This window comes from Octopus bimaculoides, chromosome 27 (genome assembly GCF_046866305.1).
Source record: "Octopus bimaculoides isolate indiv1 chromosome 27, ASM4686630v1, whole genome shotgun sequence".
In the NCBI taxonomy this organism is placed as follows: Eukaryota; Metazoa; Mollusca; class Cephalopoda; order Octopoda; family Octopodidae; genus Octopus; species Octopus bimaculoides.
This window is the reverse complement of record NC_142954.1, coordinates 16,416,447-16,441,446: the sequence shown is the minus strand read 5'-3', so window position 1 is coordinate 16,441,446 and position 25,000 is coordinate 16,416,447. Positions and strand designations below refer to the sequence as shown.

General features: G+C 36.9%; 1 protein-coding gene across 1 annotated transcript in view; it reads right to left on the bottom strand.

The window, feature by feature from the left end:
* LOC106868914 (deleted in lung and esophageal cancer protein 1) overlaps nucleotides 1-25,000 on the bottom strand; it is a 128,196-nt gene that overhangs the window by 42,908 nt on the left and 60,288 nt on the right. Inside the window, exons 16-25 of the mRNA XM_089343358.1 lie at nucleotides 24,651-24,795; nucleotides 22,296-22,441; nucleotides 17,927-18,023; nucleotides 16,835-16,965; nucleotides 15,315-15,458; nucleotides 9,887-10,029; nucleotides 4,604-4,757; nucleotides 3,180-3,290; nucleotides 1,720-1,856; nucleotides 269-451 (exon numbers count right to left, since the gene is read on the bottom strand). Of these exons, the coding sequence (XP_089199484.1) occupies nucleotides 269-451; nucleotides 1,720-1,856; nucleotides 3,180-3,290; nucleotides 4,604-4,757; nucleotides 9,887-10,029; nucleotides 15,315-15,458; nucleotides 16,835-16,965; nucleotides 17,927-18,023; nucleotides 22,296-22,441; nucleotides 24,651-24,795 (1,391 nt within the window). The remainder of the gene's footprint in view (nucleotides 1-268; nucleotides 452-1,719; nucleotides 1,857-3,179; nucleotides 3,291-4,603; nucleotides 4,758-9,886; nucleotides 10,030-15,314; nucleotides 15,459-16,834; nucleotides 16,966-17,926; nucleotides 18,024-22,295; nucleotides 22,442-24,650; nucleotides 24,796-25,000) is intronic.

Here is a 25,000-nt window from a genome sequence, read left to right as displayed (position 1 = left end):
ACAGGTGCATAGTGTACCATGCATCAGGTGTTGGAGAGAGAGAGAGAGAGAGAGAGAAGAGAGAGAGAGAGAAAGCAATGTGAGATGAAGTGTTTTGCTCAAGAACACGATGCCCCACCCAATCTGGGATCTGAAATCATGATCCCATGACCGTAAGTGCAACACTCTAACCACAAGGCCATGCCTACACACACACACACACACACACACACACACATGTATATACATATATATATATATATAGAGAGAGAGAGAGATTCCAACTTACTTTAATCTCAGTCCCTTCTTTGATGGCTGGAAAACAGAATTATCAACTGGGAAGCTCTCAGCAGATACGGAGTAGGTACTTTCGATCTGAGTGACGTTTTTGATACGGAGATACAAGCACGGTTTGGTGGCCACCATTACTTCCTCACCAAAGTCTAATACTACAGGTTCATCATTATCATTACTGGAATAATAGCAGAGTGACAACAGCAAATGGCATGAGATGCTAAGCTATTCCTCTATTGTGTTGTAGAAGATTCGATAAAGACATATTTTCTCAAGTTAAAGGAGAACCAGCCAGTGGTGTGTTAGATATGGTGGTATTACAGACCTTGTCATATACAAGGGGCCAATGTTAAAAATGGTTACGGTACAGTTGAGGGCACAACACCTCATATATTGCAGGCAAGCCCTTGTCATAGATAGGGACCAATGTCAAAAGGGGTTAAGCTGCAAACAAGGGTACAATACTTTATATGTTATGAGCAACAAACTTTATCATAGATAGGGGCCAATGTCAAAAGGGGTTTAGCTACAGATGAGGTCATGACATCTCTTATATTACAGGCAGTGAGCTGGCTGAATCGTTAGCATGCAGGGCGAAATGCTTAGCAGTATTTCGTCTGCCATTACATTCTGAGTTCAAATTCTGCCAAGGTTGACTTTGCTTTTCATCTTTTTGGGGTCGATTAAATAAGTACCAGTTACGCACTGGGGTCGATGTAATTGACTTATACCCTTTGTTTGTCTCCTCTGTGTTTAGCCCCTGTGTGCAATAAAGAAATATATATTACAGACAACACTTTATGAAACACAAAAGATTAATGTAGGGGATGGTCTGGAGGAAAGGGCTGTGCTTTTGGTATTTGCTGATGTTTCCTAGACTGTTGCAAATTCACAACTGCAGAAATAAAACTTGCATGGGTTGATAACCTGGGAAAAAAATGAGTTGGGGTAATTAATGTGGAAACTTGGATGATGAGCACAGAGACTGGATCAACCTGGCATTATAGCAGATAGCAGAAAGCACTGACCCAAGATATGATGGGGCAGTAAGGAGTGAACCAGGATCTATGAGAATGCAAATGCATGGCACCTTGGGCAAGTGTCTTCTACTATAGCCTCAGGCTGACCAAAGCCTTGTAAGTGGATTTGGTAGACGGAAACTGAAAGAAGCCCATTGTATGTGTGTGTGTGTCTTTGTGTCTGTGTTTGTCCCCCACCACTACTTGACAATTGGTGTTGATGTGATTATATCCCCCGTAACTTAGCAGTTCAGCAAAAGATATCAATAGAATAAGAAACAGGCTTAAGGAAAACAAAAATACTGGAGTCAATTCGTTGAACGAAAATTCTTCAAGGTGGTGCTCCAGCATGGCCACAGTCAAATGACTGAAAAAAGATAAATGATAATGAAAATTAAAAACAGCAGGTGTGATACTCTCCACTTACCTTTCATCGGTGAAATAACCGTCTTTTGATACCTGGTATTGTATAATTAATCCCTTCACGTCAGCAGTAATGGCCAAACAGAGAAACTTGGGCATTTCCATTACTTTACATTGAATAAATACATCGTCAAACACCATCTATAAGACAAACAATTACAACGAGATTTGAAGGAGTTGAATATTATTGTAACTTTTTGTTTTTGTTTCTATACGAAGGGGTACGGAAAAGTTTCTGGCTTTAGATGCAAGAAAATACAAGAGGATCAATTAATTAAGACTTCATTCAATATGTTCTCCCTCTCAGATTTACACACTTATTGCAGCAGTCCTTCAGTTTTTCTAAACCCTGTAAAAGAACTCAGGAGGTTGGGCCTCCAACCAGGCCTTTCACGATACCCTCAAAGCCAGGAACTCTTTACATATATATATATATATATATATATTTAAGTACAAAGACCTAGAAATAGAAGTGACCAAGATTGGAGCATTAGGGCTAATTAAAAAGGGCCTTGATAAGCAGCTCAACAAACTCCCTTGCAGTGTTAACGTGGGAGAACTTCAGAAAATAGTGTTGCTAGGTTCCGCACACATTTTACACCGTGTACTCTCCATGAGATGAGGACGTGCTGTGACCCTAAGGTCAAGGGATGACCCCGGTTCAGCAGAAGACAATGGACCATATTTTATTTTTTAAAAATAATAATAATAATAATAATAATTATCTTTTCTACTATAGACATAAGGCCTCGATTTTTGTGGGGTGGGGGGCAATCAATCACATCGACCCCAGTACTTGACTGGTACTTAATTTATTGACCCCGAAAGGATCAAAGGCAAAGTCGACCTTGGTAGATGAATAATAATAATAATAATAACATAATATTAAGAAAATATCAAATGTTTTGGTGCAGGACACATAAAAAAACACTTTCTGAACACTGGGCCTCATGGAGGCAGTGATAAATGCCGTGCTTGAAAAGAAGACCCATCAAGCCAAGCTAAATTTTAGTTGTGCCAGATATTGGTGTCAGGCAAACTGGCACCTGTGCCAGTGGCACGTAAAAGTACCCATTAAACTCTCAGAGTGGTTGGTGTTAGGAAGGGCAACCAGCCGTAGAAACCCTGCCAAATCAGACTAGAGTCTGGTGCAGCCCCTCAGCTTACCAGCCCTGATCAAACTGTCCAACCCATGCCAGCATGGACAACAGATGTTAAATGATGATAATGATGATGATGATGACACACAAACATCTATGTAAATATGAGTGTATATGTATGTTAACAGCATCGATTTTCTCCAAATACATGGTCTCTGTTCTTTCACTCTTGCCCTATTCGACAGTGCCCATACTGGAGCATCTCACTACTATGACTTTTCCCTAATATTAGATAAATCCAACATCCTCCACAACTAAGCAGAAAGAACGAAAACAGGTCCACCTCACTCCCAGACATAAATACCTGTTCCTTGGAAAAAAAAGTCAGATTAAAAGGTTCCGTTTTTGTTGGAGAGATAATTCCTCTGTTCGGAAGGATTTCTATTTCACACAGGTGGGCTTGACTCCCAACAGGCTGAAAGAGGATGGTTTAGTCTGTTAAATTGATTCCTTTTAAGGAGCAGAAACAGTGGGTATTGCAGGAAGAGGGGATATTACAAAGGCATCAAACAGTTGAAAAAAATAGAATGATTTTGATAGAGTAGTTCTGTATTGTTTTACAAAGTTTGGTTAAATTTTACATACATGTTTGTGAGTTTGTGTGTATGTGAGAGGGGGAAGGGAGGGAGGGAAGGAGAGAGGGGAGGGAGATAGGGGAGGGAAGGAAGGAGAGAGAGGGGAGAATGGAGGAAGGAGAGAGGGAGAGGGAGGGAGGGAGAGAGAAAGTATGTCTGTGTGTGTGAGTGAGAGTGGAGGGAGGGAAGGAGAGAAGGGAGGGAGAGGAGGAGAGAGGGGAGGGAGGGAAAGAGAGAGAGGAGGGAGAGGAGGAGGGAGGGGAGGGAGAGGAGGAGGGAGGGGAGGGAGAGGGGAGGGAGAGGGGAGGGGAGGAGAGAGAGGGGAGAGGGGAGGAGAGAGAGGGGAGAGGGGAGGAGAGAGAGGGGAGAGGGGAGGAGAGAGAGGGGAGAGGGGAGGAGAGAGAGGGGAGAGGGGAGGAGAGAGAGGGGAGAGGGGAGGAGAGAGAGGAGGGAGAAAGTGTGTGTGTGTGTGAGGGGGTCAAGATAGAAAGTGTGTGTGTGTGAGAGAGATAGAAAGTGTGTGTGTGTGTGTGGGTTTAATATAAAAAGGAGAAAGAAAGAGAGAACTTAAGAATAGAATGCAATGGTGTTCTGCTAATTGATGCTCTGTAGTTCTGAGCTTCATGTCTTTGATCATCGAAGACAGAATTTAATGAATGAGACAGGCAATGGTTCCACTAACGAAGATTGTAATAATGGGAAGTGAAATGTCTAAGAGAAGGATGATAAATACCAGTGAATATGATGAAAATGACAATGAATGAGATAACGAGAGCAAATGACAACAAAGAGAACGAAATTGACGATGATCATGATGATGAAGACAACGCAGAAAGTGACACTAAAGAGGGTAAAAAAAAAAAGACAATGACAATATGAAAGATGATGAAGAAGAGGGGAAGAATGAAGGAGAATAAGAAAGAAGGAAGAAACAAATGGAGAAATAAAGGAAGGAAGGAAGGAAGGAAGGAAAATTGGAAGGAAGGAAGGAAGGAAGGAAGGAAAGAGGAAGGAAGGAAGGAAGAAAGGAAGTAAATAGGAAGGAAGGAAGGAAAATAAGAAGGAAGGAAGTAAGGAAGGAAGGAAGACAGTAAAGCAGAAAAATAGGAATCTTTTTTGTTGTCTCTGCCAATGGCAAAGAATTGCTGCTCACCTTCAGCCATTCATATTGTGCTTCTACATAGGAATTATTAATGAGAGACACACTGAATCTGGTTTGAATGCCACAAGAAATGGCACCCATATCCAACTGACAAGATTCCAGTACAACATACGGCACTTCCACCTCTCCACGGACAGCAACAATACTGGCAAAATTGAACAGGGGAAAAGAATAAATGGCAGACGTTTCCATTTTTTATTGGAACGAGAAGGTAGTGGATTCACAAACATACATACACACACACACATATATATGCACACACACACACACACACACACCATCATCATCATCATCTTTAATGTCTGTACACACAGCACATGAATATGCAGAATACATACATACATACATATATGCATACACACACATACATTCATACATAAATACATACGTACGTACGTATGTATGTATATATACATTCATCATCATCATCATTTAACGTCCTTTGTCCATGCTGGCATGGGTTGGATGGTTCGACTGGGCTGGCATGCGGAAAGGCTGTACCAGACTCCAGTCTGATTTGGCATGGCTTCTATGGCTGGACGCCCTTCCTAATGACAACCACTCTGAGAATGTAATAGGTGCTTTTATGTGCCATTTGCATGACACCGGGGTGCATCTATGTGTCACTGGAATGGGTGCCTATTTGCGTGACACATGGTATCTGCCACACACACAAACACACACACACACACATATATATATATATATATATATACACACACACACATACATATATACATATACACGCATACATATATACATGCATATATATATATATATGCATATATATATATACATACATACATATATGTGTGTGTGAATATATACATACATACACACATATATATACATGCATATATACATACATGCATATATACATATATATATATATATATATATACAAAGTTTCAAATTTATACATTTAATAAAGAGATTCAACACTGAAGTTTAATATAGCCATGTATTCATCCAATAACCATTAAAATAAGTCAAATATATTAGTTGTCGTACACGTCATCAGGAATAATTTTCATTAGAACAAAAAAAAAACACATAATGAATTAATCGAACAAAATCAAATTTAAAATTTAAATCTATACCACACTCTTTTTAACGTTATCGGTCAAATATGAAATCCTTTCTGTTTACATATGCTTACTTGCAATAGGGGAGGTAACTCCTTGCCATATTCTATGACTATTACACCACTACCAATAATCACTAAAATTTCTCTTATTTATTATTAATTATTCAAGACATATAAATTATCTTAGGGGCCACTGGAAAGCCACAATTACTATTGACAAATTTTACATTGATATGCCTGCCTTAAAATTCAATATTATACTACATAGTACCATGAAATATGAGCCATAAAAAAAAAAAAAAAATTCAATTGCAATAGGAATAATTACTTCTAGGAATTTTTTCAAAACCCACATGAGTTATATTTAATTTATATTTTAACATATTAATATTGTCTGCTATAATTATTATATTCTATGGACTCCATATTATAAATTATAAACAATTCTCACCTTAATGGAGATCCACAGTGTGCCATCCTATCTCTAGTATTTTATTCAAGACCCACAATTATTATTGTCAAGTTATATAGCCTGCTTTAAGATCTAATAACACACTATATTGTACTGTACTGTACTACAAGTTATAAATAACTCTTCATTATAATTAATCCATACTAAGTTGTGCCTAGATTTTAATGGCAAAATTCCAGCCACTACTTATAACTTTAATATTTGATATTTAAATATGGCCTGCCTTCATATCCAATATTATATACCGTTATTATTATTATTCAGTAGTTTTATTTTTATAACGTGCTTTCACTTCACTACCGAGCGCAGCTCTGTGCGCCTTGGGTATGTGCTGTGGTTTGCTGTGGTGCTCTTATGTTTACTGTATTGAAAGTGTTTTGCGTAGAATGTGTGCAGTACCCAGTAGTGCAATTTTCTGTATGTTATATATATTTGTAAGTCCTGGTGCTTTTGTTATGTATTTGTCTGAATATTTTTTTATTATACCTAAGGCACCTACTATGATAGGAATTGTTTCTGTTTTTAGATTCCACATTCGAGTTATCTCTATTTCCAGGTCTTTGTATTTTGAAAGTTTTTCCATTTCTTTTAGAGAAACGTTGTCATCTGCTGGTATTGAAACATCAATTAGAAGGCATTTTTTTCCTTCATGATCTTTGACAACTATATCTGGTCTATTTGCCTTACTTTCTCTATCTGTGTGTATTGGCATATCTATTATTATTATTATTATTATCATTATTATTATTATTATTATTATTATTATATTACAACCAGTTTCAATCTAGTAAACCTTCTCTTATAAACTGCCCAAATTTTATGCTGAAATATAGGATTGATCTTCATTATTAAAGATCATATTATTATTATTAACAGATAATTTAGAGAGTCTAAATGAAATATTTTAACAAAATCAACAATAATAATACTCCTAAATTATTACTACAATGTACTATAGGTTATAGTCAATTCTCTATTATAATTGAACTCAATCCTCAAATGCCACTAAAATTCAAGTAAAGCCCACAACTGTTATTTGTACATTATATACTAATGTATCCTATTTAAGGATCTAAATTTATATTGTAATTTGGTATATATTATATCTAATCTTAAACTAACATGGGAATCTATACCATATTATCTTAAAAGGATTTTACAAAATCCTTGCTGCTATTATTAAATTATATTAGTATGATCTGTTTATGGACTAACTATTATGGTATAATTCATTATAACACCTTGTCATATTTCAATTTTATTTAAACCAACGAAAAGTATGTCTTAAAATATGTGTACATTTCAGAGCATTATTTGTTAATTTATTTATCAATTTACCCTTAGAGAATAGTATGAAATAAAGCTCTAAAGTACAAAGCGAACAGTAATTTTACCCCTCTCATATGGAAAAGATCTCGTGACAATTGACCATTCTAACCAATATGGCTTATTTTGTTCTTTGAGTTCCCAGATGTATTTACTAAGACTAGTGCTTGCTATTTTCCTTCTATCTCTAAAGGTACTAAAATGATTAGATATTCATTTACATATTTGTCCTGAAGTGCATCCAAGGTATCTTCTAGTATCTGTTTGAGTCCTTTACTTACATTGATAAACTATATTTTTAACCTTCGCATTAGGTCCTTCAAATTTCAATCTTCTAGGGTTTACCTCAGTTACTGTAATTAAATTCCTACTATTACAAACATTATCACTATTATTAATAATATCGCCATTATTATTATTATTGCTATTTATATCATGGTTTAAATCCCTATTCACCCCTATTTCTTTAGATTTTAGTATTTTAAAATTATTGGCTGCAATTATTTGTGCTAAATTTATAGTATTTGAAAATCCAAATCTAATGATATGTGTATTAATAATTTTACCATAGTGTGAATTCTTTGGGAAATGTCTGCTTATCACCTCTCTAAACTTTGCAATCAAGTTACTTTTGATATTCCTCCCAAATGGGATTATGAACCAAACATTATCATCTTTATTATTATCATCAGAATTACTAATATCCTTCTTAAAATTTTTTAAATTACCTATGTTATGTTTGTGGAAACTTTTGGGTTTATTTCTCTTATTTTCATTGAGTTTATTCTTATTGTTATTACTGTCATCTGCCTTAACTTTGTTACTATCATTTTCAATATAGTAAACCTTGTCTTTATAACCAGCCTTATTTAATGCTGAATTATAGAAATGAGCTTCATTATTAAAAACCCTATTATTAGCAGATAATCTAGAGAGTCTTAATGAAATATTTTTAACTAAATTATCAATAATAGCTCTAGGATGGTTACTTGATTTATTTATATACTTTAGGTTAGTTAAAGGTTTATGATATGGTCTATATGTCTCGTTTTTAATATCTAATGTTAGATCTAAAAAATTTGCTACTGAGACATCATCTTCATAAACTATACCCATCCCCATTCTACTAAAAAATCTGGCCAGTCTACCCTTAATCCTCTGCAGTTCCTGGTTAGAGCAATTCCTAACATATAAAAGGCAGTCATCTCTAGATAGACCCCCACTAATCATAGGGAATTGATCATTTAATTCATAAAGAATAAATAAACCCACCATATCAGCTATTTGTGCTGAGTCTGAGCTTCCCATGGGGACATCGAAAGCATCTGGTGTATCCTTTCTTATCCATATTTTATCGTTAAAACTAAAAAAAGATTTTCTAGCAGCTGTTATTACTTTAAATTCTTCTCTAGTAAGTCCAGCCTTCTTATGGAAAAACCACATTGCCTTATTTAATATTATCGGATTAATCAATCTATAAAAATTAGCCATATCAAATTGAATAAATTTAGTGTTTTTTTTTTGTCCTCAATAGAGTTAAACCAACTTATTACTTGGTCCGTACTTGACCATAATTTTAACTTCAACTTAATTATTATTTTAGGTAAGTACTTAATAATGTTTTTACTTAATATTCCAATGTCTGATTTTGTTGGGCATATAAGTCTTAAAGATGGTTGTGTCCAAAAATTCACTTTATGATCCTTAAGAATGAATCTCGGTTCTTTTGGTACTAATGGTTCCGTCCTATCTGTCAGGTTGTATTTCTCCATTATTTCTTTAGTTTCCATATTAGCCTTCTTAAGTATACTTTTATTTACTGTCTTATAACTCTTCTCAATTTCTTTTTTCAGTAGTTCTTTGTAGTTCTGTTTCGTCAATTTATAGATGTTTCCTGTTTTGCCAGATTTCACCAGAATTTTGTCAGTATTCCTTATTTCCTTAATAATTCCTTCTATGTATTTCAGGCGTTGATTCATTCTTTAAACTTCAGTGTTGAATCTCTTTATTAAATGTATAATTTTGAAACTTTGGATATATAAACAAGGACAACGATCCTTAAGGAATCTAATTAAAGATTTTTTGAGGTGAAATCTTATGCTATATTGGTAACGATTACAGAGTTTACTTTGAAAAATTATATATATATATATATATATGCATATACACACACACACACACATATAGATATATACATGGACAGATGAATGTGTGTGCACATGCGTGTGTGGGTCTGAGTCTGCATGGGTAAGTTTGTATGCATGTGTATATGTGTACATGTTGTATGTGTACGTGCATGTGTGCATGCACATGTTCAAGTGCATGTGCATATGTGTGAAGGAAGGAAAGAAAGAAAGCAAGAAAGCAAGAGCTACCAGCTCCTTCTCACCTGGTGTTTCCATCGACCACCTCCAACAACAAATTAGTCCTCAAAGAATACACAGAATCAGGAGCAAAACTCATATTGATGCTCAGAAATTGGTACGGTTCCAAGACTCCTTCAGTAATGGTGACGTTTAAGTCTATTGGATCCTGTAGGTGAGAGAACAGAGAGACAGAGAATGTGAAAGAATAAGAGAGACGGCCTAGAATGTATTGGAAACCGTTTCAATATTCTAAAGACTTGTACACAGAACCAATCCACCTGGGACTGAGGTTGGGAATGGTCCTGGTTCAATAATGCAAACCTAACTATTTAAGAGATTTTTATCTGTTGTCGTTTACTTGTTTCAGTGATTGGACTGTGGCCATGCTGGGGCACCACTATGAAGAGTTTAGTCAAACACACAGACCCCAGAACTTAGTTCCCTTCCTTCCCAAGTTTGGTAATTATTCTGTCAGTCTCTTTTGCTGAACTATTATGGAGATGGCTGTGTGGTTAGTAGCTTGCTTACCAACCACATGGTTCTGGGTTCAGTCCCACTGTATGGCACCTTGGGCAAATGTCTTCTACTATAGCCTTGGGCCGACCAAAGCCTTGTGAGTGGATTTGGTAGACGGAAACTGAAAGAAGTCTGTTGTATATATATATATATATATATATATATATATATATATATATATATATGTGTGTGTGTGTGTGTGTGTGTGTGTGTACATGTTTGTGTGTCTGTGTCTGTCCCCACAACATCGCTTAACAACCGATGCTGATGTGTTTACGTCCCCATAACTTAGCGGTTCGGCAAAAAGAGACCGATAGATAAGTACTAGGCTTACAAAGAATAAGTCCTGGGGTCGATTTGCCCGACTAAAGGTGGTGCTCCAGCATGGCCACAGTCAAATGACTGAAACAAGTAAAAGAGTAAACCAACACCAGTTGTCAAGCAGTGGGAAACAAACACACAGACATGCACTCACAATTGACAGGCTTCCACATAGTTTCCGTCAATCAAATTCTTTTGCAAGGCATTGGTCAATCTAGAGCTTTATTAGAAGATACTTGCCAAAAAAGTCACAGAACAGGATTGAACCTTTCATAATTTTATCCAAGAAACCCCTACATTCTCTTTAATATATATTTATCATCCCTCAGCCTTTGTTCTTCTTTTGTTATATTCACCCTCACCCATTCCCCGCCTCTAGCCATCCCTCATTACCTACCAACATTCTCCTTTCTACTAGCCCTCCCCCCTCCAATTCAACCTGTGTTTTGAGGGCACACCCTGATACCTCAAAACCCCTATTTCATCTCTTTGTAGCCCCGTACAAGTGAAGGTGTATAACTCATAATTGAGTGAGCTCAATTCTCGGACCGTGCTGTGTGTTGTGTTCTTGAGCAAGATACTTTATTTCACTTTCTTTCAGTTCACTCAGCTGTAGAAATGAGCTGCGACATCACTGGCCCCTTTGCCTTTCCCAAGGATAATATTGGTGGCATGGAGAGGTGGGAGGCCAGTATGCATGGGTGACTGCTGGTGTTCCATAAACAACCTTGCCCAGACTTGTGCCTCAGAAGGTAACTTTCTAGGTGCAATCCCATGGTCTTTCATGAACGAAGGGGGTCTTTACTTTTTCAGCCCCATGCTAGTCACTCCCACATCTTTTCAATAATATTAGTTGTCGTATAGCTCCTCTACAGCTTCCATAGTTTAACCTCATACATATAACCTCTCATATATATGACCTCTCGTATAGCTCCTCTACAGCAACAAACCTATTCTGTTCTGGCCCCTGGAGCAACGTGAAATAAAGTGTCTTGCTCAAGAACACAACACACAAACCGGTCCAAGAATTTAGCTCACTACCTCATGAATCATACACCTTCACTTGTATGGGGCTAGAAAAGGGGCTCATCTCACACCATAAGCTGTTTCCCTCTCTACTGTAGCCCCACTCAATCAAAGGGAATTTTTGTCTTGTGAATTGTATGAGAATCTCACCAGTGCTGCTGCCATAACACAAAAATGTCCAGTATGTTCTGTAGAATGTTTAGTATTCGGAAGAGCATCCAACAGTAGAAACCATGCCAAAGTGGACATTGTCCTCAGATCCTCTTCAGATCTTGCCAAATCATCCAATCCATGCCAACATGGAAGATGGATATTAAAAAATGACGAGTTAGATCATCAGAAAAAGTTGGTTATTTTACGAAATTTCTTCAAATTTATGATTTCTAGGTTGTTTCCTGTCACTATACTGTCAGTAAAAATAATTGTTAATTGTGCATGTATCTTTATAAATTGTTCAACGTGGAAGATTTTTTTTGAAGTTTATGTCGTGTTGTTTATATATTGAAAGACACAAAAACACATACAGAAAAAACAAAAAATAAAATTTATATATTATATATATATACATATAGCCTCTTTCTGAAGTCTGTGTTGTGTTGACAGACTTGCACTTGAAATTCCAACATTTTTAATCAAAACTTGTAGTTACTATGGTGACAACACCACCTATCTATCTTTCACACACACACACACTCTCTCTCTCAACAATTTTTTTTCCTCTCCTAAAAATACATTGTGACAGACATTTTGATTCTTCCCCTTCCTCTAATAGGACAGACAGACAGATATATGGAGATTTGGTATTCTTTAATTAATATAAGAATTTCAAAATTTGACATGGTATCATAGCAAATATATGATTAAGATCTGCAATTCCTAATCATGTTGTTTTGGGTTCATGCCTGATGCATGGTACCATGGGAAAAAGTCTTCTACTCTAACTTCAGGCTGAGTGAAACCAAAATGCTTTAATATCTATATTTCAATGTTTATATGGGCCAGACAGGATTTGTCAAGATTTTCCACAACCAGACGTCCTTCTTGTCACCAGCTTTGACTGGTTTCCAAATACGGTTACATTCCCCCAAACTCAGACACGTTTTTATGGAGAATTGTAAATAAAGGATTCTGTGTGACAGTGATGTTTAAATACAACCATCATGTGACACTGAGACAATGGAACACATTCCGTTGCAAAAATGTTTGCCTTTTGCACTCAGAATCGTTGAAGCAGGGATTAAACTCGCTGCATCAGTTGTTAGCTGTTGAGACACTAATCCTTCAAAACTTCCTGGCTACCTGAAATTCACCAACAGTACACCTGATGCCCCACCACCCCCGTTTCATCTTCTTGTTCTTGTTGTTCTTCTCCTTTAAAGACTTATTCACTGTTCACTTCCTCTGCATATTCTATGTACTGTTCGTGCAGTTTTGTTAACATTTTTTGATGAGTTGTAGAGCACCCAAGCACTGTATACAAAAAGTTCATCATTATTATTATTATTATTATTATCATTAAAGTAGTGAGATGGCAGAATCGTTAGCACGCCAGGCGAAACGCTTAGCAGGATTTCATCTGCTGCAATGTTCTGAGTTCAAATTCCACCGAGGTCGATTTTGCCTTTCATCCTTTTGCAGTTGATAAATTAAGTACCAGTGAAACATTGGGATCAAACTAATCAACTAGTCCCCTACCCACAAATTTCAGGCCTTGTATCTATAGTAGAAAGGATTATTATTATTCTTCTTTTTAATCTTTTTACTTGTTTCAGTCATTTGACTGCGGCCATGCTGTAGCACCGCCTTTAGTCGAGCAAATCGACCCCGAGACTTATTCTTTGTAAGCCTAGTACTTATTCTATTGATGCCTTTTGCCGAACCGCTCAGTGACGGGGACATAAACACACCAGTATCGGCTGTTAAGCAATGCTAGGGGGACAAACACAGACACACAAACATACAGACACACACATATATATAATCATATATATGACGGGCTTCTTTCAGTTTTCATCTACCAAATCCACTCACAAGGCTTTGGTCGGCCCGAGACCATAGTAGAAGACACTTGCCTAAGGTGCCACACAGTGGGACTGAACCCAGAACCATGTGGTTGGTAAGCAAGCTACTTACCAAACAGCCACTCCTGCACCTATGATTATTATTATTATTATTATTATTATTATAATTTCAGGGGAGGGATGAGTTGATTACATCAACCTCAGTGTCCAACTGGTACTCATTTTATTGACCTCAAAAGGGTGAAAGGCAAGGTTGACCTCAATTCCACTGAGGTCAACTTTGCCTTTCATCTTTTTGGAGTCGATAAATTAAGTACCAGTTGAACACTGGGGTTGATGTAATCAAGTTACTCCTCCCCTGAAATTGCTGACCTTCTGCCAAAATTTGAAACCAGAAGACTTGTTGAGGCAAGTGAACTCGAACTAAATTCAACGACTGGCACCCGTGCCAACGTAGTCTCCTTCATTGGACACGTAACTCAGCATGCGAAGACTTATTGGGGCAAGCGAAAGCGAAATCGGGATGGCACCTGTGCCCAGCGTCGCCTTCCTGGCACTTGTGCCCACGGCATGTGTAAGGATTTTCAAGCGAGATCGTTGCCAGTGCCCCTGGACTGGCTCTTGTGTGGGTGGCACATAAAATACACCATTTTGAGCATGGCCGTTGCCAGTACCACCTGACTGGCCTTCGTGCGGGTGACACGTAAAAGCACCCACTACACTCTCTGAATGGTTGGCGTTAGGAAGGGCATCCAGCTGTAGAAACTCTGCCAAATTAGATTGGAGCCTGGTGTAGCCATCCAGTTTCACCAGTCCTCAGTCAAATCGTCCAACCCATGCTAGCATGGAAAGCGGACGTTAAACAATGATGATTATTATTATTATTATTATGCACACACACACACTCATATACATACATACAAAAGGCTTCTTTCAGTTTCCACCTCTCAAATTCACACACAAGGCTTTGGTTAGTAGTTTTATTCTTTTACTTGTTTCAGTCATTAAACTGTGGCCATGCTGGGGCACCACCTTGAATTTTTAGCTGAATGATTCCACCCCAGAACTCATTCTTTTTTTTAAGCCAGGTACTTATTCTACCAGTCTCTTTTGCCAGACCACTAAGTTACAAGAACACAAACACACCAACACCGGTTGTCATGTGGTGATGGAGAGACAAAGACACACATAAATACATACATACACATAAATATATATATGACAGGCTTCTTTCAGTTTCCCTCTACCAAATCTACTCACAAGGCTATCGTAAAAGGTGCTATGCTGTGGGAATGAACCCGGAACCATGTAGTTGGGAAGCAAGCTCCTTACTTCCTGGGGCTACGGTAGAACGATAGAGTCATGAAGGGATTGAAGTGGATGATGCAAAGACAGATGAACTGAAGGAGAGTCACATGACTGGATTGGGAAACGGACGCACAGACAGACAGACAGACCGACAGACAGACAGGCCAAACAGACATGCAGACAAACCAGCAGGCAGACATGCAGGCAAACAGACAGGCTGACAGACAGAAATAGTTAAGAACAGAAAAAGCAGCTTCACCGTTTCTGGTTCTGGGATTTGTGTAATGTGGAATTCAGCTGGCACCGGTGACCTGTTTTGAAGACACAACTCTTTTAATACACAGTTTCCAAGACAGACAAGACCAAAGTCGATGCTGGAATTTTCAATGACAACTTCAGGACCCTGTCAATAAAAGATGCATCAACAATTAACCTTTGTGGCTACCCCTATATCCTATTATATGCTAGAGTTAACTGTCATCAACAAGGCAGTTGCCCCAGAGTAGATTAAATTCTCAATAGTACAATAATACTTACAAAGGGTGGGGAAGGGCTCATCAAGGATTTCAAGTCCTGCTTCACCTTATTCTAATTTATGACCAAGTTCCAACCCAAGCCAGAGCAACAAAATTCACCCACCCGAGGTCCTGGATACGTTCCTGGCTAGTGTCTGCAATCAAGCTGTCGATGTAAATGTGACATTTTTCTCTTCTTTCATTACCATGATGTGAGTTCCAGAAGAATAATTCAGCTCAGGATGGCACACACAATGATATGACAGTCACAGCTGTCTTTGCCTGATCTTCTCACTAACTTTTGACAGGCTTCGATAAAGGCATTCATGTGTCATATTTTGCTGCTATTTCCCATTTAGGACCATTCATAGCATCCTTGCGTAGCATTTATTTAGCCCAGTTGATAATTTCTTTGCCAATGTCCATGCTTCCCTGCCATATAATAGCACTGATTCACCAGTTGCAATGAACAGCTTGATTTTAGTTTGCCAGGGTAATTTGGAATTCCAGACTTTCTTTAGTTTGTGACATGCTGTCCATGCTTGTGCCCTCCTGAACTTGAAGTCTGCTTCCAGACTGCTCCCCCAACCACCTAAGTACTTGAAGTCTTTAGCAACACTCAATTGGGAACCACTCACAGCAAAAATAGCTTAGTATCACTTGCTTGGTTATTTAGTAGAAATAACTTTGTGATTATCAATCTGTTTTTTGAAACATAAATTAATATTAAAAGTGGTGAGTTATTAGTGAACCAAATCTTGTAGGGCTCAGGTAATTTAAGGTTAAAACTGTGTAAGTACCAGACTTACACAAAACAAATAAAGGCTGGGCTGGGTTGATATGAAGAGGGATGGGATGGGAGGGGCGAATGGTGTAGGAAGTTTGCTGACCCTTTTCTCTAATCACTAGGGCACAGGTCTTTACTATGGCAATATAAGCAGAGAGGTATAACAAGAGAGGGAAATGGAAGAGAGGGGGGACAGAGAGAGGAGGGGAGAGGGAAGGAGAATGGGAATAGGGGGAGGGGAGAGAGGGGTAGAAGGGGAAAGGGGGAGAGAGAAGCATAGAGGAGAGGGAGAGAGGGAAGGAAGGAGACAGAGGGAGGAAATAAGAGAGAAAGAGGGGAGAAAGAAAGAGGGTGGGAGAGGGCAAGAAAGAGGGAGGGGAAAGAAAGAAAGGAAGAAAGAGATACAGAAAGAGAAGGAGAGGGAGAAAGAGAGACAGACAGAGGGAGAGAAAGAGAGGGTGAATAAGAGATATTTACCTTGAAAGATGCCTGGAGATTGTAATAAATAGGTTCCTCCTGGTATTCAAGGTAACATTTTAAGTGCATGTTGATCACTCCAGGTTTAAAGCCAGTAAGGCACAGTTGACAGTCTTCAGTGTTTCCAGGTACTACAAAAGAGAGAAAAGGCAAAATACATCATTCTGATTGTCAGTACAAAAACATAGCAATTACCCTTTCAATACCAGCCCGTCTGAAACTACCCTTTGTTCTGAGATACAAACTCCCTATTTTAAAATGGCCTAAATTTATACTTTCCAACAGAACTTCATGTTGGTTTATAGTTCAAATCCTAGTTTAATAAGGACAAAGTTATTTTACGGAGTTGTACTTGCATAGCAAGTGACTTGATCTGAGATCGTGTGCTGAAACAAAAGCAATTGCACTGTGGATGGTGTTTATAAGCCATTTAAAAACACACAAAAACCGTTAGATTCACTTCAACATTGAAATTTAATTTATCAAAATATTTTCATCGCTTTCAAACTGTGACCTGTTCCCCTCCCCTCCATATGCAGCACAGAATTTTGTCAGTGAACAGGTCGCAGTTTCAGAGACACGAAAATATTTTGACAAATTATATTTAAATGTTGCAGTGAATCTAATGGTTTTTATGTGTTTTTAAATGGTTTATAAACACCTTTCATGCTGCAATTGTTTTTAAAGTTATTTTACTAAATTATTTATTGTTTTTCAAAATTAAATGAAACGAAGGTAGAGTGTTTGAACAAAAATATGGTAACAAAATGGTCAGCTGTTTACATACCAACCTGCCTGAAATTGCACTCATTCTATGATACAAGCTTCAAGGTTTAAAGTGTCCTAAATTAAAACATCTATCAGAAGTTCATGTTAATTTATATTCCAAATGCCAGCTTAATAACGATAGTTATTTTACTAAATTCTTCATTATTTTCAGAAGTAATTGAAATAAAGGAAGCAGCTCCCAATAAAAACAAAATTACACCGACTGTGACTATTCATCCAACCCATGCCAGCATTAAAAGCAGATGTAAAATGACAATGAGCATGATGATGATGATATCAGCTTAAGGTAAGGATTGAATTTACCGACTACTCCTTCTGTTGGCTCCATTTTGACAACAAATAAATCAGAGTCTTCACATTGCCAATGAAAGCTAATTTCATTGGCACTGTTGTTGGTGAGCTGGAATTATGAGAAAAACATTGAAATATTAAAATAATATCCTACATATTGTCTGAAAGAAGAAAATTACCAACAACAATCCATCCATCCTCCCATCTTCTCCACCCAAAATTCCTGGGAGAGGTGAGTATATATACATATATATATATATATACATTTCTTTCGTCACACTTCTGTGACCTCATCAGTGGTCCTTTGTTTCTTATGTGTGTCTCACCTTGCTAACTATCAGCCATTTTGTATTCCTATTGTATGTGTCTACGCATGCGTGTCCTTCAATGTGTCTGTGTCTTTTGTAAGTGCATGTGTGTATGGGGAGTGTCTGTATCACCTATATTCTCTGTTAATACGTGTTCGTTTGTATTTGTTTTTATTTATTTATTTGTTCACGTGTGTGTGTTTTTTTTTGTGTTTAATAAAATTTTGTTAACGTATGTAGTATTTAATTCCATTTGTTTATCTATGTATTGTATTATACTTTGTTCATATTATTATTGGTTTATGGGTAACATGTTGTCACATGCTGTGGTTTGTGGTTTGTTAGTGGTGTGTGTTAGTGTTCCATTCTAGTTTCCTATTCAGGCTAGGTTTCTCTTCTATTATGTGTGTAGCTTCAGTAATTTGTCTAAGTGCTGCATCACTGCTATGTGTAGATAAGATTTTAATTACTATGTTGTTGATTGAGCCTCTATGTTCTTGCTCAGCGTGCTGGTACAGAACTGATGAGTTCTTCCCTTCCTTAAGTTCCCTCCAATGTTCGTTTGCCTGCTCCCCTATGCTCCTTGCTGTTTCGCCTACATATGTCATTGTCTTATTTCTGCATCGTCCCTCTGTACATCTTATACTATAGACCACATTTCTGGTTTTGCAGTTCGTTTGTGGGCTAAATCTACATACGATACAGTTCCTATCAGTGCAGGGGGTTCTACTGATAAGGGATTTAATAGGGTTGCCTGGCCTTTCAACAACTTTAATTCTTAGCTTAAGTTTGTCTAGGGCCCTTCTAAAGTGGTACGCCAGTTCGCCTGTAGGGGTGGTGTCGACGAACATGACGCTCTGGTACTTGTGGCTATCGTACCATGAGCTTGCCTTCCCTATTTTCTTCTTAGTCCTTTCTATGGTGTTCCATGATTTGCTCCTATAGAGTGGGCAAATCCCATTCCTATCGTTGCGTTTGATTGTTTCAAACTTCTTCATAGCTCCTTTGTATACCCTGATCCTTTCTTTATGGCTGTAACCTGAGAACTGCATGCGGTGGACGAAATGTTGTATATGTCTCTTTAATTCTGTAGGGTCGCACATGCAGGAGACATTTCGCATTACTCTGACGAGGTCTGCCATCAATATGTTGAATTTGGCATTGTCCGCAATAGCCGAGTTCCGGTGGATCAGGTATTTGGAGGCCATAGGTTTTGTATAGTGTGAATGGAGGATTCTGGTTTTATTGTTCTTAGTTTCTAGCCAGAGTTCAGTATCTAATACAGGTAATCTATGGTTAGGGTGTTTAGTAGGGTAGTCTATCGTAACTTTAATACTCTGGTGGATGGAGTTAGCTATTTGCTGGATGCTCTCCATAGTCTTAGTTTCTATTTCTATTTCAGGGGTACTCTCTTGTGGGGGTGTCTTTACCACTAAGTTGATATCATCGACATATCGAGAGTACACATTCACGAGTATGGAGTTCTGTGTCAGGCGTTCCTGATCGATATAAACGTATCTATCAAGACTTACCAAAAACTGAGCAAGTATAAAGATGTTGAAATAGAAATTAGCAAAATGTGGAACCCGAAGACTAAAACAATACCTATTGTCATAGGTGCCCTGGGAATGACAACGAAACGTGCTGATTACTACCTAGCTCAGATACCAGGAAACCCCAAAATGGCTGAAGTTCAAAAGATAGTGCTCATGGGAACTGCCCATATCCTACGTAAAATACTGTCTATGTGGTCTCAAATTTTAAAACAAACACATAATTTTCTTATGGTTTCTTAAACATTCTCTAGAACAACACTATGTACAAATCCAAATATATGGTACCCTAGGCATAACACCTACATGAACTTCTAACTTGTTGTCTCTTGAGGTCTCTGGGTGAGACTTGGATCTAACTTGTACAAATGCAAAACAAAAGTGAAACATAAAATAATAATAATAATAATGACCTCTGCCGATCAAAGTCACAACCCACAACTAAGTCTTAAGTGTATATATATATGGGCAACACACACACACACTAAATTAAAAAAATGTTAGTAAGTAAAAGTGTTTTAAAAAAGATTGGTAAATTTTCAGATTAACACCGGCACGATTTTCACTACACTGTTAGAGTTAGGGTTTTATGGTCAGGGTTAGGGTTAGGTAGGTAATCGTGCGGGTGTTAATCTCAAGATTTACGAAAAGATTTTCCAAAAAAATCACAGTTTGTAGGGAATAAATGTTTGTCGATCGTATTTGAAAAAGATGTGTGGCTATTTTTTTTTTGTTATTATCATGGTGAAGGACGAGTTAGAAATAACTTACAATTCCCGCCAATTAGAATGAGGTATGTATGTATATATGAATGTAGTATGAAAATGAAACCATTAAAGTGAAACTAACTGTCATTACACTATCAAAATGTGATTGTTTCAGTTTTGATACTGAAATAGTTTTCTTTTACTCTCAGTGTTTCTCCTTCCTTTCTTTTTGTATTTGTTGTTGGATTGTTCGTAAAGGTTCATAAGAGAAAGTAGGAGTTGAAAGGATTTGTAAAGGTAGTAGAAAGAGGAAATTAGATTTTATTAGGGGGGAAAATGTTTATTTGTGTAGTTTTATGGATTTTATTCGTTATTAGGAGTTATTTTGAGTGAAAAAATGATGCAGTGACCTAACTAATTGTATTTAGAATATTAATTACGATTCTTTAATTCAAGAAATTTGGAATTGTGTAAATGTATGAATTTTAAACACACACACAGAGGAAATCTGCCTTTTATAGATAAGATTGCTATGTGGATAAAAATAAACCTTTTCTATAATGTTATTCAATGAAGCCACCTTCAGCTTCAACAACTGCTTCTATACGAGATCTAAATCATCTCCATGCTCGAATCAGGTGGGCCTGGTTCAGTTTGGACATTACTCTGACTATGGCAGCTTTCAAAGAATCTTTGGTGTTATGGGCGTGTTCATTGACCCCTCTCTCAACAATGCTCCACATGTAGTAGTCTGATGGATTGAGATCTGGGGAATTAGGAGGCCAAATGTTAGGGGTTATGTGATCATGAAAATTTTCAACAATCCATTTCTGTGTTATTAGAGCCATGCATGATAGTGCAGAGTCTTAGTGAAACAAATATGGCTTTCTATTGCATACACTGTCTATCCAGGGCTTAACAATTGTTTCCGGGACCTCAATGTAGGCGACAGAGTTAACTCTAAGGCCTTGTGGAAAGAAGTAAGGAGGCATCACATGTCCTTCATTGCTGACAACCGCTAAAACCATGACAGTTGCAAGAAATTTTGTGTGCATAACACTTGGGACTTCAGAAGGGTCTGCACATAATCATTTGTCATTTCTTCTGTTAACTTTTTGATCTTGATCGAAGTTTTCTCATTTGAGAAAAACCAATTCAAATCTTCACCTGCTGGATTTTTCAACTTGTTTAAGAGCCTTTTAGATCTGATGTAGTGATTTTCTTTTGCTTTTTCTGACAAATTGACCTTTCCTCATCATATAAAACATATCTGATGTCTTTGTGGACAACATTGCTGACTGCTTCTTATGACACATGGAGATCTTTTGCAATTGGCCTCATGGATTTTCTGGGATTGTAATCGATGACCTGTTGAACTTGCTGGATAAATTCAGTTGTTCTGATGTTTTCAGAGCATTTAGAATGCTTTTTATGCTCTGATACTGGTGATACGTTTCCATCTTCAGTCTCTGGCTCCTTACAAACTTTTAAAAATTGAAATATTTCTAAATCGCTATGCTCAGCCTTTATAACCACAATAACAGAATGCCTCTTCATTTCTTGAGTAAGATGAGGATCTGCCATTATTATTTTCTGAAACAAAGATTATACAGAGTTAGCAAAAAATGCTGCAATGGCTCCAAAAAGGTATGTCCTCAAATAACTTACACACCCTGTATACAGAGAAGGGGGGAAGCAGGGGAGGGAAAGTAGAGAGGGAAAAGGAGAGAGGTAGGAGAGAAAACAAAGAGCAAGAGAGAGAGAGAGAGAGAGAGAGAGAGAGAGAGAGAGTAAGAGAGATGTTCCAACTGACCTGAACTTGCCTATGTTTAGTTGACCCAATCAGTATGGGTTCATGGATGAAGAGGGCATACGGTTGGATGAGCACAGCAAAAGGTACACATTTCCCTTTCATTGCAATCATTAAATCTGCTGCTTCTCCAAGTAAAGTTGATGACACTGGAATAATATACCAAAGAGAGTTACTGTCATCTAGAGGTAATATTAGGGAAAAAATTCCAAATTTACAGGGAAAAATTCAATTTAATTTATCAAAATTAAATTAAATTTCACAATATATAATATATAAAATATATAATTTAGAGAAAAAAACACAATTATTTAATTCCTCCAAGAAAATCCACAATCACATATTTTACTATTTTAATATTTATTACTTTGTACTTTTTTGATTTTTATTATAGATCTTTTTAGTGTATTAAATTTTTATATATGTGATTGTTGATTTTCATGGATGAATTCAATAATTGTTTTTTTTTTCTTTAAATTATATATATATATATATATATATATATATATATATATATATATATATTAATATATAGGCATGCCTCACGCTGCATCATTAATTGGTTCCAGGAGACATGACTTAAGTTGAATTTACTTGTCTCTAGGCTAAACCGATAATAACCATTCCCAGTTCTGTACTTTATTTATGAATGCATTTTCAATAATACACGGTTAACAAAAACTTATTTTAAGCTTACAAACAAATAATTTTTATTTTTTAATACAGTAAAAAAAAATGTAATCTAAATTTATGAATACAATTTGTTAGTGTTTGCTGTACATCGTGGATGCTTTATTTATGAATGCGGTTTGCAATAAAATACGGTAAAATAAAAGCCTTTTTTAAGCTTAAAAAACAAATTCAGTAATTATTATTATTTCACAAAAGTGAAAAAAACTTAATTATTTTAAATTTACCAATACGTACATACAATTTGGTGATTTAGTGATTTCATGATTTTGTTCACTAAGCTACACTACTTTATGGTGTGTATCTTAACATTTACTGTACGTATTTTAACATGATTTTATTCTTATTTATTGTACAGTAACACAATTTTATGTGCTTTTAACAGTTTTCTAGTGATTTTACGATTCCAATGTAAAGTTGAGTTAAATGACTTAACTTGATTTTTATTTTTCCATATATTATTTTTGAAAACTGATGTATTATCAAGAATGACTTAAATCAAAACGACTTAAGCCAAGGTATGTATATATATATATATATATATATATATATATATATATATATATATATACACACACACACTTATGTATTCATTTGCAAGATTCTTGATGTGAACTCGTGTGTTGAAACAGTTATTGTTGTATTTGGGGATGGTGACGTTGCCAGTTTAGCCAATGAAAACACACGTACCATATATTTGGTGTTAATTTGCTTCAGCTTTATTTCATATTAATTGTATTTGTATTAATATGAAATAAAGGTGAAGCAAGTGAACACCAAATATACGGTGCATGTGTTTTCATTGGCTAAATTGGCAACATGACAGTCCCCAAATACAACAATATATATATACAAATATTCTACAATTATAATCAGGGGTCAGTTAATTGCTTCACCACACACCAAATTTAGAAATAGGCATCAAAATGCCTTTTCTGCTACCATAAAGATCTCCCAGACAGTAACACATTTTTTTATGTAGGCAAAAAGAAAAAATAACGAATCCACACCACTCAGATTAGCTATATACTTTAATCTCGAAACACATATGTATATTTGCCAAATAGATCCTGGCGAGCATTGACAACAGGTTGTAGATTAGGGGCTTGAACCCTAGTGCAGTTAGTAAACCTTGTCATTTTGGCCTTTCAATAGCTTAATACTGATAGGGGTCGCATACTCCTCCTGTAGATTGTATTTCCTCATTAGCAGAGACAGGATCTCTTATGGTGAAGCAGAAATTGTGTGGACCCAATGAATCTGTTGAAGCTGGCATCCACAATTCAAGGCTGGGATTTTTTACCGTTGTAGTTTATTTATTCAAGGTAAGTTTTGTCCAGGACTGTTTATTTTTATATTCACAGGTAACCTTCATACCTGAAGGCCTTTTCCCTATCCGCCACCTGGGTACACAGTAGATGGAAGCTTTCACCAGGGGCTGTCAGAAGATGGCTCGACTCAGTCCTCCCCACCAACTGCCTTAGGGGCCCCCCTCCAGATTTTCTGTAAGAGTTTACTCTCTTAACCTTTCACACACTCGTGCGTATAAACAGAAAGCATCTCTACACTATATGATATGTCTAACTTGTATGCTAGAAAATATGGTATTCATCTGACCCATGCTAACATAAAAAAACAGACTGCAAACGAAAAAACAAAGTAACATACTCCGTTTCTGGAGTTCCCTCTCAATATTTTTCAGGAGTTGAACAGAGTGTCGGCGCTCAGAGAAAATAACGCTCTCGCTCAGAAAATCTTTGTGATTTGGTGGCTCTTCAAGTATCATATGCCAGACACAGTCGAAGGAACCAACCTGTTAATAAACATAATTCAAAGGAATAGAGTACTTGCTTGCTCACAGAAATTACTCAGAGACGCCATCTGCATAAAAAAATAACAGTTAAGTTATAATTAACTTCTTTGCTTTTTTTTTGTTTTAACTGGTACTAGACAGCTTAAAATGTGTGCCCACCTCTGCTGTCTTCGATAGTTTCTTTACATTTTTTTTTTCCTTCTGA